Genomic DNA, 15737 nt, shown 5'->3' with positions numbered 1-15737 from the left:
CCCTGCTCTCTGGTCTTCCCAAATCTCAAATCTACAATTATTACAAAATTCAGCTGCATGAGTGCTGACGAAGACCAGAGGGCGGGAGCACAGTACACCAGTTTTAAAATTGCTGCATTGGCTCCCCGTGCGCTTCAGGATCGATTTTAAGGTTCTTTTATTAGTTTTTAAATGTCTTAATGGTCTTGGGCCTTCTTATTTATCTGACCTGCTTTTACCATATCAACCCTCGCGGACCCTGAGGTCTTCCGGCACCGGCCTTTTAACCATACCACAAGTTAGGACTAAAACACACGGGGAGGCGGCATTTAATTATTATGGCCCCCGATTGTGGAACAGCCTGCCGGAGAGCCTCAGAGCTGCAGAGACTGTTGATGTTTTTAAAAAGAGGCTCAAGACTCATCTTTTTAATCAGGCTTTTTAACTGATCTATTTTAAATTCCTCTTATAACCGATTTATCCATCTATTATCTATTTTTTATTTATTTTTTATATTCTTACCCTTCCTCTTTTTACGTTCTTATCTCATTTAACCTTTATCTTTTGTTATTTTAGTTAGCCTATAGGTTTTAGTTTTGATGCATTTTATGTCTCTGTTTTAGAGCATTCTTACCTAGCTACTAACTCAATTTTATGAGCTAAATAGCTTTTTGTTGGGTGGGAGGGTTGGGTTTTCTCTTTTCTTTTTGTTTTCTGTTTGGATCTTTGTTGTTTTTAACCTCTGTGAGGCACTTTGTGTTACTGTTGTATGAAAAGTGCCATATAAATAAAGGTGATTTGATTTGATTCGATTTGAAATGTAGTTAGTTACATTCCATCACTGTGTATTTGTAGACTATACCCTGCATACTGAATCTTGATCTTGAACTACCTCATCTGTCTCATAGTCAGCTCTGTATAGTTTGGAGAGCATGTAACACAATCTTGTGTAATGTATATTTTCCGTCATGTTCTGGAAGTTTCAGTCACCGGGCTATTTATTGTCCCTCCAGGCCGGGTAAAACGATAACCTGAACGTTGAGTACGGCTTTCCGACAACCCAAACTGGCAACCTGCATGTTATTCAGGGGGAGGCGCTAGTCCGCAGTAGTTTCTGGAAGGAACCTCATGCTTGCACCATGGAGAAAGTGAGTGTTCTGCAACCATTTTCATCATTAAAATAATTATTATTATTATTAATATTAAACCTACCTATTTAAAACTACCGATGAGTTAGTTAATTTTGAGTCTCTTTTCGAGGATAATCTGGAGGTCAGCGAAGTTAGCACGCTCTTAACACTGGGACTTTACTATTTGCTAATATCAGACAGCTAGCTAGCTTGTTAGCTTAGCGTCAATCCGGTAGTAATGTGCTGTAGCTGTTTGGCTGATGTTGTCTGATTGGGCTTGAGATTGTTACAGCCAACACAAGATATTTTAACAGCGCTGCTATACTACGTAGCTAAACTGTATCAAAATAGTGCAAACTTATTGTGCGGCTGTGGCTAATTTATGATAGCACACGGCAAGGTTAGCTAATAGTTAAGCTAACGGCTATGACTTTACATTTGTCACTACTGCTTCATCACTAAATGTATCTCAGTGTGGTTTGGCTGTTTCTGTAGCCCCTGTCCATGCCTCAGTATGACAAAACAGTTTGCTAACTGCTAGCAAATGACCGGCAAGTTAGCAAATCACTGTGTCACAGCTAACATGGGTACACAATGTGAGCGCTATCATTACTGGGGGGGTGACAGGCAAATGAAAGCCACAATTAAGACACTAAGTGAATCCCTGCGTTAAAATGTTGTGTCAGGAGACCGACAGCTGAACTGCGGCAGTCTGTCAGTAGCACATGCTGCGGGAGTATTTTTGGAAAGGCTTCAACGTTGTCCTAAGTACCATGCACTCACACCGGAAGATCATTCTAGATGCACACGGCGCCGCTGTCATGGCTACAGCCGCATTTTGTCGTCAACTGCCGTCCTCTTGCACACTTCTGCAACCGGGCATTTAAAGTATTGTATATTCCTTCATCTTGAGACAATACCACTGTGTAAAAGTAATCACAGGTACATGCACGAGCTTATAAGGCATCATAACTTGTCTGGTAACACCTCTAAACATCACCAGGACGTCTGCTAGTCCTTAAAAAGCCAATTAAATTGAATTTTTATAAATGTGAGGCCTTAAAAGTCATTGAATACTATTAAATTAATTCGTGAGGTCTAAATTGCAACAAACATTATATTAAATAAAGTACAAAGTACAAATCAACCTACCACTGTGCCTAATCCTGTCTTTTTACTTTATACTTTAACTTAATGTCATGGTCCTGACTGATGCCCACTACCACTGCTATTATTACTAGTCATACTTCCACTATTATTATACACATATGACTATTATTGTCACATACATATGCTATCATATTCTCCTGAGACCCCAGCTGTTGTTTGGTATGCATTTTCCATTTCTCCAAATTATATGGGAATGTAGGACGTGATAAGTTTTGTTTTATTTATGCTTCAGCTTAAATATTTGTTTATTTTATAAAGACATCACTGGAAGATTTAAGAGCACTGAACTCTTTTTTTATTTGAATGTACAATAATAATAACAATAATAATATTCTACCTGTTCTACCTCAACTTTCCATCTTATTTTAGTATTTTTTACTGTTCAATAAATGTTTCTTATTTTAAACTTGAGACCTGTAATATTTGTTATCATTGTGTCATTTTTTTTTTTTATGTAAATTGAGGGAGCAAAAGCAGTATTGGCCCCAAATATCGGCTCAAGAAAATCGGCAGTCCATAATCGGTCATCGGCTAAGGGTGATGGAAAAAAATCGGCATCGGTATCGGCCCTAAAAAAATCCACATCGGTCTATCCCTAGTAATAAGTTATTAAACTGTTTATTCCAATACCTAAACATTTGTAGTGCTTAGAGCACTCGTCTTCCATGCGGAAGGTCCGGGGTTCGAATCCTGCTGGGGTCGACGTCAGCAATGGCATGCGGTCGCAAGAGGTTCCCACCGCCAAATCAAACGAGGATCATATTCCTTAAGGAGGACGTGTCTCAAGCCTGTTGTAGATGGGAGGTTCCAGATGTAAAAACGGATTAATTCCAATACCTAAACATTGTTGTGCAAAGAAACAAATTACAAGCTATGCACCAACTATTTAATGTGTTGTAACTGCATGGGTTAGAGGTCACTGTTCAGGTGCAACATATCTAAAAGTCTTGTGATTTGTTTGTTGTTTGTAACTGTAAATTTTCCCAGCTTCATACTTCGGTCTACAAATGTCCTTTTTGTCTGTAGGGACAGTCTGTCACACATAATTGGCCTGTGTGAAATACAATACAATACAATAATAACGTCCCAGTGTCCTCAAACGGGTACTTCCTAATTAGCAGCATTTTAGCTTGTTACTATTACTATAATTGATCATTTGTATGCCATATCAAACTACAGACATAAAATTTGATCAGGTTTTGTAGCTTGTCCACTTTTGTGTCGGGACTGAGCAGAAAAGTGTCCGCAAACGAGGATAATGGGTTTAAGTTAAGCAGAATTAAGTATAATGGGCAGGAAACCCAAAATGAAATGTCCTGATGTGAGGATGCAGGGTCTCAGGAGGATAAAATAATATTTACTTACAACATATATGCTACCATAATACTATTATTATTCTATTATTACATATTTCTATATTTCATATCTCTCTCTGTTGCTGTCTCTCCTTAGGTATCATTTTGTCATGGATCACTGTAAATGTATTACATTGATCTGTTCTGTACACACGACATCTATTGCAAGTCTGTCTGTCCTGGAAGAGGGATCCCTCCTCAGTTGCTCTTCCTGAGGTTTTTACAATTTTTTCCCTGTTAAAGGTTTTTTGGGAGAGTTTTTCTTTAGCTGCTGTGAGGGTCTAATGACAGAGGGATGTCGTATGATGTAAAGCCCCCAGTCAGATTGTGATTTGTGATATTGGGCTTTATGAGGAAAAACAGAAAATAGAATTGAATTGAGCTTACCTGTTCCATGAATGTAGATTAACCCAACTCACTATAATAACCTTATTCGTACATAATACCTACTCTGGACGGGACGCCATATACAGCGTACTACTTGTTCTTATACTTGCTAGCAATGCTTTAATAAGAAAAAGATCATTTTCCCCAAAAAACGACTATTACATACAGATAAAAAATATCCTAAAGGCCTTAAAAACATCACATCTGTCTCATATCTGTAGACACCTTGACTACAGGAAACCAAAACGCTCCGAGATCTTCCATAACACTGTTAGCCAAAACACCCTGAAAAGCTCCTAAAGATATACTATGCAGGAACTTCCTAAAACACAATGTTTTGACTAATGCTTAAGTAATCCCTCTCAATCATCATTTGTGACCCATTCTCAGTGTGTGGTGACTCTGCCCTCATGTGCACTAGTATTGTCAGGGTTTTATAAAAAGGGAGCGACAAATGCCAGACCATAAGATGCACGCATCCAAGAGACAATCAATCAATTACCCTGTAACACCAACAACCACTGTACATCACTGTACCTGTAAATTATATTTATATTTTATCACTGTCAATATGAAAATAAGCATGCTGTATATACTGACAGTTCCAGCTACCTCATATATGTAAAGCAACCTGTTTAACAGTTACATTAATAATTCCATATTAATTCCAGCACCCTTTGATGCACCATTGCATTGTCGCCTGTTCAGCTTTGTTGTTTTTAACTATATGTCTATTTCTGTTTAAGCGCATCAGCAGTAACAATAAATGAACGTTTCTAGACAGACTGTCTCTCAGTTTAAATTACCCTAAGCAACTAATTTACTGTGATGGTCTGAGCAGAGACAGTGCTTATTTTCTGAAACTGACATTTTAAAAAGTGGGGTCGTCTTTGGTGGATTTAAACCTTCCTGCTCTGAGGAAACAAGCTAATCCCTGGGTAATCTGTGGGCGCATTCACACTGGGATAGTCCAGGGACTCGGTTCAATTGGGCGGGGAATGCCGAAAAATTTCACACCTTCGGTTCACTTTCACACTGCACTTTTTAAAGCGGACCAAACCGCCTGGACAATGTCACACAGTTACAAGAGCTGCTCGTTTGGGGGCGGTATTGCCCAAAACGACCACTGACCAGGAAGGAGAAAACCCGGCTCATCAATTGGCAATGACTGAAAACTGAAATCCATCCCCTTCGGTCGGCTTGGTCACCACAAAAACAATGGAGCACGACCAAAGTTATGCAGTCTTGGGGTAAGCGCTTGCATCTCCTCACTATTCTACGTCTGCCCACGAGACATTTTTCAACTTTTTTTTTTTTTTTAACCTCTGTTTCTCCCAGTTCGCGCTATTGACTTTGTTTTTTTCTCCCCAAAATGCACTGCGCTTTACATCACTTCCTCTCTTTGGTTTGCCGGATAGTCTGTTTGCATTTCCCACTTTAAGCAAACCGCACCAGTTTTCACTTGCAAGTGAACCGAGACCTCCAGTTTTCAAGCGGACCAGAGTTCGTCATTTGGTCCGCACCAGAGTTCGAACAAGCATTCACACCACTCCAAACGAACCAAACTATCCGTGGGAACAGACATGGGTTTCAAGTGGACCAAATAGCACCAGTGTGAATGCGTCTTTATATTTAGAGTAGTTTGCACCTGGAGGATCCTGAATGTACATTCACGAAAAATACATTATCTGTCAGCACCACTGTAGCACCTGTCTGACATGAACAGCTGAGTGTTTCTTTTTTCAGCTCTGCCAGTAGCAGCTGCAACAGCTGTCTTCTCTGTAGTTGGATTGAGTGATAGAGAACGTGGAGCAGGAGAGCTGTAGTATTGTGAATTCGTCCTATAATGTTTTGTTTGGTTATATCCTCCTGACCTGTAGGTTTCAGCGCTGAAAGACCAGGGCAACAAGGCACTGAGTGCAGGGAACATTGATGAGGCTGTACGTTGCTACACCGAAGCTTTGGCCCTTGACCCTTCAAACCATGTCCTGTTCAGTAACCGCTCAGCTGCCTACGCCAAGAAAGGCAACTATGAGAATGCTCTCCAGGATGCCTGTCAGACCATCAAGATAAAGCCTGACTGGGGCAAGGTGAGAATGTTCTGTCATTTTTCAGTTTATAAATTGTGCAGGGATTAAAATTGCAAAGACAATCTAAACTCTCTCACTTTCTCAATCAACCAGGGCTACTCCCGCAAAGCTGCAGCATTGGAATTTCTTGGCCGATTGGAGGATGCCAAAGGAACCTACCAAGAGGGACTCCGGCGAGAGCCAAGTAATCAGCAGCTAAAGGAGGGTTTACAGAACATCGAGGCTCGGCTTGCAGGTAAAAACTGTTGAAGTGGTGATGTACTTTATCCTACAGAAAAGGTGGCATTATGATGTAAAAACCGAATGACTCACTTTTCCATCCTACGTGGGTGGAAGATTGAGAGAATACTGCCGACAGGATCACTGAAGTAAAATCACATTGTGAGTGTTCAAGTTTTCAAAAGGAGAGTGGGCAATCCACTTGGTTTTGAGTGTTGTGATTCATTCAGACAACAAACAAGTAGTAGGGGTTACAGATGAGAGAAAGCTCTGCTAAATTTAATCCTAGACCAGTGTAAGATGTGTTGGCATTAGGAATGCAGCTCTCGATTATTTATTGACGGAGTATTCTACAGAATAATCCATCAGTTAATCAGGTTATCAGATAAGAAATAATTTTGCTTTATCAAAGAGCAGCAGTAAATACAAAGAATACAAGACAAGTTTTGAATGAACAACTAATTGATCTCCTTTTTGAGAAAAATCAACATTTTTATTACTTAAATTGCAAACAATGATTGGGTTGCAGTTGCTACTTACACCACCTGGTGTTTTGATTTTGGGGGTATTTTAAGCATTGCTGTGAGCAGTGTACTGTAGGTATATGTGACTCTTGATAATAACATGAGTGAAGCTCAGGCTTTCACAAATTGACTGTGGCTCTGTTTTTTCTGTGGTAATGTTTTCAAGTTAGCCAACAATAAGTTTTGCCACAGAAAATAACATTTGTTTAAGGGAAACTACGTGCTGCTTGGGGCTCCCCACTCATCCTCTCTCTGGTGGGGGTCCCAGACGAGCAGGGTAACGTTGATGTAGGGCTGGGTGACAAACGACTGTGCGATATATCAGTATAATTTCATGCAAGATATACATTTTGACAACACCGCTTATGTTGATGTAGGGTCAAGTTGCATTACATAACACATCAGTGTGCATTTCTCCACTCTCACACTCTCCACAGAGCTTTGCCCCACTCACTCGCTCACAAGTTCTCCATCTACACTCAAAGAGACACAGAGCTGCTACTCTGTTTAATCTGTCTGTTAATTAGTCCACAGCATGATATCGGGCTAAATGTTGCACCTGTTAAGCTAAATCAGTCTGTGAGATGAATGAAATTACTGCAGTAGCACATGTGCAGTACAGCGCAGCGCTGCTAGTGTGTGTGTGAGGTGGATCATGGCAGGTCGCCATTCTTCTTGGTAGTTGTTGTCTTGTGTGACATGGAGACAGCGCCAGATGTATATAACATGGACATAGTGTCTCTCGCGCCTTCCCTCCCTTGGCTTCTCTATTGATGCTGTGTGCATAAAAAGGATTAATAGCCTAAATAAATAAAAACAATTAAATCATTTTCCAGCACTATATTCATTTGAAAGGCCAACGGATGGTTAACGACTTTGTAACTCCTGTCACAGATATTGATGATTATTTCAGATCAGACGGATTTAGGCCGACTTGATACTTTAATAGTTGTGTTATAGTTTTGTGGCCTTTGCTGCAAACCTTTAAACCTCTGTAGCTCCAGTGCTGCGTGCAAAAGGTTAACCTACAGCCCTGATTTTTATTTTATATCATGTGTCATTTACATGTTGTGCAGCTGCATATTTTCAAACAGGGAAAAAATCCCTGTCTTTGCATGTTATTTTCATTTCAGTCTGTTTTTATAAAAGTGCTTGTGACATCTCAAAAGTGGCTTTGATTTGCAGCTGAAAACACGCAGCCCATTTCATAGAAAATACTGACATATATATCGTGTATCACCAGTCAGCCTGTAAATATTGAGATATGAATTTTTTGCATAGTGCCCAGCTGATGTTTTCTCTTTTCTATCATTTTGCAATCTGCACTCTAAAATCGCATCTTCTGTTTTGAGCATGGGTTTATAATTTTAAGTGCCCGCTCAAGTCTCATGTCCACAGTGTAAGTGCATTGTGTCACAGTAATAATTATCCGTGTGAAGAAATAGTGCACTGTATGCAGTTCTGAGGATTAAACAAAGCTTCAGTGCAAATAATTTTGTTAGCCATTTTTAGTATCAAGTGAATCAAGTTTCTGGAGTCACTGTTTCACCTCTAGTTGGTATCCTGAGTGCTTCTGTGTGACCGTTTATATCACATTAATAATCACCAATTTTTGCTTCAACAGAAAAAACAATGATGAACCCCTTTGCCATGCCCAACTTGTATCAGAAGCTGGAGAGTGACCCTCGGACCCGTGAGCTACTGTCAGATCCCAGCTACAGAGAACTGCTGGAGCAGCTCAGGAACAAGCCATCAGAGCTTGGCACGTATGTACACTTTCAAAAATGTGTCAGTTTTAACAACATTCTGCTGTAGGGAGACGTTTGCCTTCAGGGCTTTCTGTCAGAAAGGGATTTCTTGGTTAAAGTCTGGAAAAACATGGTGGTTTGGGTTAAAACAAATTGATTAGAATAGAGAAAGGCCCTGAAGACAAACTTCTCCTATGTGCCAACATTCTCTGATTTAAGGCAAACGAATTATGTCTTGAGGCAGGACTCCAAAAACAAAAAGATGATTTTTTTGGGTAGAATTGCAGTAAAAGATTACACAGTATTTCTCGGCCCACTGTCATTCTGCATTCTCCTGATACTATGATTCATAGTCATTAGAATGTGTAATACTGAAAAGTGACCAAAATCTTAACTATTGGATCTGTAATGAAACGGAAGTTAATCTGGAAACATGCAGTATCCCTGAATCTTGTGGTATTAGAGATGCATTTCTTTGCCTGATTGTTTTGCAGGAAGCTGCAGGACCCCAGAGTGATGACCACCCTCTCTGTGCTGCTGGGACTGAACCTCTCTGAGATGGAAGAAGACGAGGAGCCCACCCCACCTCCTCCCCCCAAACCCAAAGAGACTCAGCCACCACCTCCCAAAGAGGAAGACCTTCCAGAGAACAAGAGGAAGGTAAAAAAAAAAACAAATATGATTGACTCATTCATCATACTTTTTACTTTTAATGAGTTTTAAGCCATTTTCTGATGAAGCCTTATTCTGAGCTACTTTTAATCCTCTGATTTCATTTTTTTCCTTTTCTCAGGCCTTGAAGGAAAAGGAACTCGGGAATGCTGCGTACAAAAATAAGGACTTTGACACGGCGCTGAAACATTATAACGAAGCAATCAAACACGACCCTACCAACATGACTTATTTATCTAATCAAGCAGGTACATATTCTTACATGCTGGAAAACAAATGCCAGCCTCACTCATTTGAGCAGATTGACACATAGACAGATGATATAGAAGTTCTCATGTATAGAATTAATCTGGGCTGTCCACTGAGAGAAGTTCTGGGCTGGAAAAAATCTCCTAAATCAGACTTTGTGATTGGTTGGTGTTCTGCCACTTGGCTGACCATCACAAGTCCTCAGCTTGGAGGAAAAAAATGTAATTGCCAGCAACACATTTAGATCTAAAGCTTAGGGGGTTTTGCAGAAAGCGATCGGCAAATGGGTTGTCAAATGTAGTAGCGTCAATAGCGGGTTTAAAATGAAAAACACTTTCAGTATGGTACCTTTGAAGCCAAAAGTAACCCTTCAGACATGGTACCTAGACCCTAGTGTTTCCACCACAAACAGTACCCTTAAATGTGGGCAGCGTTGTTGTCACTCACTGCTCTGTCCAGCACTCACTGTGTTTCCTCATTACTGGTGACACAGAGGGAAGTCTGCACCTCGTTCATAGTCCACAGAACAAGGCTGCAAACTGACATTTTCAGAACAAAGTAGAACAGGCTGCAGTGAGAGTCTCTCTCCATGGGATATTTGAAAATAGCAGGTTTGTGCATTTAGTCCTACTCAGGCAAGTTCATGGGTTTAGTGTTGCCGTTGCCCACAGGAACAGTGGTCTGCAACACTTTCTTTTCTCCAAGTGAGGATTAGAATATATGCAGTTCACATAACCCAGTCGAAATTAATATACATAAAAGATCTACCCATTACTAAAATTGTCTGTCATCCAACAGAGACAATAAAAATTAATGGAACGGTCAAAGTTCTCATCGTCACGTTGTCACCTCATGCATTGAGTAACATTACGAGTTAAAATTCCATTGTAAAAGTTGCTGGCAGCCAGCCCAGTGAATTAAATTATTATTACAGCTGCTGCAAGAGGTAGCAAAAAATTATTTCAATTTATAGTTACAGTCTACTTATATATGTAAAACTCTCCACAGTATGAACAGTGGTTACATGAGCCTTAAACCAGCCACAACTCGGCCCTTAGCAAGAATGACGATTCGCTATTGCCTGCAGTGTTCACAGCTCCACCTTTTGGTACCAGATCTGTGTGCTAGGTACCCCAACACAAGGGAGACCAAAAATGGGGACGGAACAGTTCCATCGGTACCATCCACAATTTTTCACAGTGGAAACGAAAAAAGCGTACTGAACTGTACCGTACTGCTCGGTGGAAACAGGGCTTTAAATTACTGATAATAGACTCGCATCCGATACAAACAGGCGAAACATCTGTTAAAAAAAAAAAAAGCTGTGTTGGACTTTGAAAGTAAAACATGTTCTCCTTTTTGTTATTTCTACAGCTGTGTACTTTGAGAAGGGAGATTATGACAAGTGCCGAGAGCTCTGTGAGAAGGCCATTGATGTTGGCAGAGAGAACCGGGAAGACTACAGACAAATTGCAAAGTGAGTTCTGGAAGAAGTCTGAAAAGTATTTGTCTTTTTTTTTTTTTTTAATCTACCCACACTGCCCCTCAACCTAGAGGGCAGGACTGGTATTTTGTGGGTCTTGCTGGAATATATTTACTCATTTATTTATTTACTTCGTAGTCTGGATGGGACATCGACATGCAGCTAACCAGTATGAGACCAGAAAAACTGTTATACAACAACCATTAGGTGGCACTGTTGCTGTATTACTTGCCACTACAGCTGGCCAAAGAAGAGACAGTGCTGTTGAATTAGGACGCAAATTATGTGTCTGTTTACTGGAGTATTTTGTTGAAGAGCACAAAGTTTGCTGTGTGACTGTTGCTCTTGATGTTTGTTTTTTGTTGAATTCGTATTACTGAACTGTCCTCTCCTTAACTAAAGAACTCCCCAGTCCTCACTCGTTGGCTTTTGAACAGGAATGTCAGATGGCTGAATTTGGACGTAATAACATGTTTATCTTCTTCTGTGTCCTCCTTCTCTTTGTACAGGGCCTTGGCTAGGATCGGGAACTCATACTTCAAGCAGGAAAAATACAAAGAAGCAATTCAGTATTTCAACAAGAGCTTGACAGAGCATCGTACTCCTGATGTCTTGAAGAAGTGTCAACAGGTGCGGTGCATACTGATTTCCCACTGAGCGGAGCTTTATGATTCTTCCTCAGACAGTAAATCCAGAATTTATATGTTTTCAGTTGACTTTTTCGAAGAAAAAAAATTTTTTAAAAAAAAGTGGTGCTAGACCGACATGAAAACATAGGCGGGGTTTTCACTTATAACTTGAAACTGTAATTGGCTCTGCAGGCAGAGAAAATATTGAAGGAGCAGGAGAAGCTAGCCTACATCAACCCTGACTTAGCCCTGGAAGAGAAGAACAAGGGCAACGACGCCTTCCAGAAAGGTGTGTAATAGTTGTGGTGCTTGTTGGTTGTTATTTGATTCTTGTAAGAACTTGTCTAAAGATAAACTTGTCTTCTCTGCATCACAGGAGACTACCCCTTAGCCATGAAACACTACTCTGAGGCCATCAAGAGAAACCCCAATGATGCCAAACTCTTCAGTAACAGAGCTGCCTGCTACACAAAGCTGTTGGAGTTTCAGCTTGCTCTGAAGGTACAGTGATTCCTTACCAATCATGTTTGTCAATTAGTTAGAGATTCTAACCTGCCTCCAATTTTTTTTGCTCGTTAATATGACCTTGTAATAATGTTTTTTCTCAGGATTGTGAAGAGTGCATCACACTTGAGCCCTCCTTCAGTAAGTGGGAAACTTTGTATTTATTACCATTTAATTCACATTTTGCTTCAAGAACTTTAATGAAAGAGTGTTTTGCACTTGTAACTGTTAAGGTGTAGATTAAGTCCATCTGATTAAACATCGGAAATACATCTGTCCACAGTAAAAGGCTACACGCGTAAAGGAGCTGCCTTGGAGGCCATGAAAGACTATTCAAAAGCTATGGATGCATATCAGAAGGCTCTGGAGCTCGACTCTTCCTCAAAGGTATTTCATAGGTCACTACACAGTTTAGAGTGATAGAGGAGATTTCTGCACACTTAATCCTGCTTCACAGACCTTCATTAGACCATACATCATTCAACAGTGGACAGGTAGGTTAAAAAAAAAACAAACAAAACAAAAAACAAACAAAAACAATATCATGCTAAACATTGGCAGTATGGAACACACCTGTGCACACCCTGCTGGTAGAAGCTCCACCTCTTGGGTATTGTAGTTTTTGAGCAATAAATGGAGCGCTGTGAGGCATACAAATCAAAGCCATATTTGTTAGGGTGCTTTCACACCTGCCCTGTTTGGTTCGGTTCAATCGAACTCAAGTTCCTTGCCCCCTAAGTGCGGTTTGTATGGGCAGGTGTGAACACAGCAATCACACTCATGTGCACACCAAAACAACCAGACCAAGACCTTGAAGAGGTGGTCTTGGTCCGGTTACAAATGAACTATGGTGCGGTTCATTTGTGGTGAGAATGTGTTCCGACCTGGATCTGAACCAACTGCACTCACATGACACATTGTTTAAGTTAAACATGAGCATGTTACAGTCCTGGAGGATTATTAATGTGCACCTCCTCCTGTACTGCCTTAATATGCACATTCAGCACATCCAATGCATCAAAACATTGTTTTCTAGTTGGAGCTGCGCCTCGTTTTCAAACTGTATGGTTTGACTAAAATGAACAATGACAGCAATATAGGCAGCGCTAAAATCAACCTGCGTAGTTGTCCCTCCATTGTGACATTAGAAAGTGTCACATTTATCTTGCAAGTGTACTCTTCTTCAATGTTTTGTTTACTCCCTGGATTTTTCCCATGTGGAAAATCTGACCAATCAAGAGCAGCTTTCTCGCGCAAGGCATTTTATCTGGTCCGCTTGTAAATGCTGCCATGAGAACATGAACCAACTCTAGGCAATTATACAACTTTGTAACAAAATTAGTCCTCTGATCTATAACAATAAGAAGCATCTAAAAACAAAAATAGAACCAAGAGCTGATGAGGGGTATCAAGCGAGGCCATCATGACACAGAGCCCAAATTCTATGTTTGAAATGAAATATCTTGAATTACAGGATACCACTCATATCCAAATCCTCGTTAAGGCCTGTTTATTTGTTTGTTTTTCAATTTCTATTTATCCTTTATTTAACCAGGAGAGCCCCTTTGAGATTCAGAATCTCTTTCATGGGAGACCCTGTTAGGACAGGCAGCAGCATAAATAAAACACAAAGAAATACACAGAGTCAGAAAACAAAAAGGAAGTAAATATCAAGCAATGGAACCCACAACTCAACAGAGTAATTTAAAAGAGTTCAAAAATATTGATATTTGCTGCCTTATTTTTCACATTCTGGATTTCAAAGCATTTCAGTTTTTATTTTTTTTAATAATTTGCCTTCTCCACATTCAGGAAGCCACAGAGGGCATGCAGCGCTGTATGATCAGTCAGACCATGAGGAACGACAGTCCAGAGGAAGTGAAGAAAAGGGCCATGGCTGATCCCGAGGTGCAGCAGATAATGAGTGACCCAGCCATGCGCATGATCCTCGAGCAAATGCAGAAGGACCCTCAGGCGCTCAGCGAGTAAGTTTGTTTATTTATTTTTTCACTTAAATCTTTTGTTTTAACTTAAATCTTTTGTTAAACCACTTAAACCATTTTTGTGACATTAACATGTCAGTTACAACAGAATTAAAATAATAAATTATTAACTAATTGAAAAATAATAAGCTCTAACGAAACAAAAAGTATAGAGTCCATTTTTCACATTTTCTGTCCAGTTGTGCTTCTACTTAAGCGAGTACATTTACCAAATTAATTGTCTCACTTTCTGTCTCTCAGCATGAAGAAGTTAATGTTTTCTTTTTTCCCGTTTGATCCTCAGCCACTTAAAGAATCCAGTCATCGCTCAGAAGATTCAGAAACTCATCGATGTCGGACTGATAGCCATTCGTTGACGAGAACCAAGAGACTCCGAGACATCAGTGGAACAACGTGCAAATCCCTCCAAAATATTACATCCTCCTTTCTTGCCTTCAAAATTCAAAATTATATTGTTCTTAGTCTCCCTGAGACTTTGTGTGTGTTACGTTTTTTTTAAAATCAGTTTCACAACTTTTACATTGTATTTCAGAAAGCATCTTGTATGTCATCAGAAGAACTTAAGGACACTCGAAAACATCTGGAGAAAAATAAATGGATTCATGTGTACAGATGCTCACATACATCCAAAAAATAAACAGCACAGTTAAGTGAACCATCGTGCAGTGTTTAAAGGGGAAATCCACCCTGAAGCGATCACATATTCCTATTGGTTCATGGTTTAAGAATTTCTACACTCAAAATAAAGATTGTAACGTAGATCACAAATTGAAACTGTCAACATTGGTCATTGTTCTTAACTCTTCTCTTCCTCTTTTAGGCTTTACTTAACATGGTGCTTTAAAGCTGGAGTTTGTTTTCCTCTCTTTTGGTCGTCTACCACACCTCAGGTGGAAAGCTGAATTTCCTTTCTGCTGTTTTTGAGCCTTGATGGATGCTCCTATTTATGTACTATACAGCTGAACTCAGGAAAGTGTCAAGGGTTTCCTTGATTCTGGTGTCGAGGGGATGGATCCAGACTAATTGTAACTGGGACTGGAAGAATACTACTTGATGCTGTTGAGAGTGTAGGGCTATTTTGCCATGATTAGTGATTTAAGATGGAAAATTAATCAGTTATTAAACAAGTTCATACAGCAAATAAGGCAGCAGTGTTTTTGTGTATTATGTTAGTCAAAAATTAAAAGTTTGGAGGCAGCATTGCACTTCTATGTGAAAATATGCAGCTGACAGTCTTCCCACAGTGTCATGATTTGGCGCTCGAGAGTAAACTTGGAAGATGTGCCGATAGTCTAAGTAGATACTTTTGAATGGCCTCGAATATTCATTTTCCAAGCCTGAAAATGTGGCTTGAATATCTCAAGATGATGGGAATAAAGTGATAGTAAAAGGGTGGATTTACCTTTCTAAACTAACTATTGGTTGAGTAACGGGGGTCACAACTATCACACTTCATAATGCATCTTTAATGTTTGTCGTCTTGTCTTAAGAGTACCGAAGCCTGTGTGCCTCTGTGCTATGGTTTCCAAGAGGGACTCACATATGATAAAAAAAAAAAAAATTAACTGTGACACCTTTTTGTTTTCACATTACCA

General features: G+C 39.9%; 1 protein-coding gene across 1 annotated transcript; it reads left to right on the top strand.

The window, feature by feature from the left end:
* Nucleotides 1-983: 983 nt before the first annotated feature.
* On the top strand, nucleotides 984-14916 carry stip1 (stress-induced phosphoprotein 1). Its single transcript, XM_049592041.1, has 14 exons — nucleotides 984-1127; nucleotides 5902-6111; nucleotides 6205-6346; nucleotides 8479-8620; nucleotides 9097-9262; nucleotides 9396-9522; nucleotides 10898-11000; nucleotides 11516-11636; nucleotides 11828-11924; nucleotides 12012-12136; nucleotides 12244-12280; nucleotides 12423-12526; nucleotides 13952-14124; nucleotides 14426-14916. The coding sequence occupies exons 1-14, from the start codon at nucleotides 1119-1121 to the stop codon at nucleotides 14496-14498; spliced, it is 1629 nt and encodes a 542-aa protein (XP_049447998.1). The 5' UTR covers nucleotides 984-1118; the 3' UTR covers nucleotides 14499-14916.
* The last annotated feature ends 821 nt before the right edge of the window (nucleotides 14917-15737 follow it).

This window comes from Epinephelus fuscoguttatus, linkage group LG12, assembly GCF_011397635.1.
Source record: "Epinephelus fuscoguttatus linkage group LG12, E.fuscoguttatus.final_Chr_v1".
NCBI lineage: Eukaryota > Metazoa > Chordata > Actinopteri > Perciformes > Serranidae > Epinephelus > Epinephelus fuscoguttatus.
Note: the sequence above shows the minus strand (reverse complement) of the source record. Positions and strands in the feature narration are given on the sequence as shown.

Coding starts and splice junctions, on each gene's coding strand:
- stip1 (XM_049592041.1), top strand. Junction 6,112..6,204: donor TAAAGCCTGACTGGGGCAAG/GTGAGAATGTTC, acceptor TCAATCAACCAG/GGCTACTCCCGCAAAGCTGC. Junction 9,523..10,897: donor TTATTTATCTAATCAAGCAG/GTACATATTCTT, acceptor TTATTTCTACAG/CTGTGTACTTTGAGAAGGGA.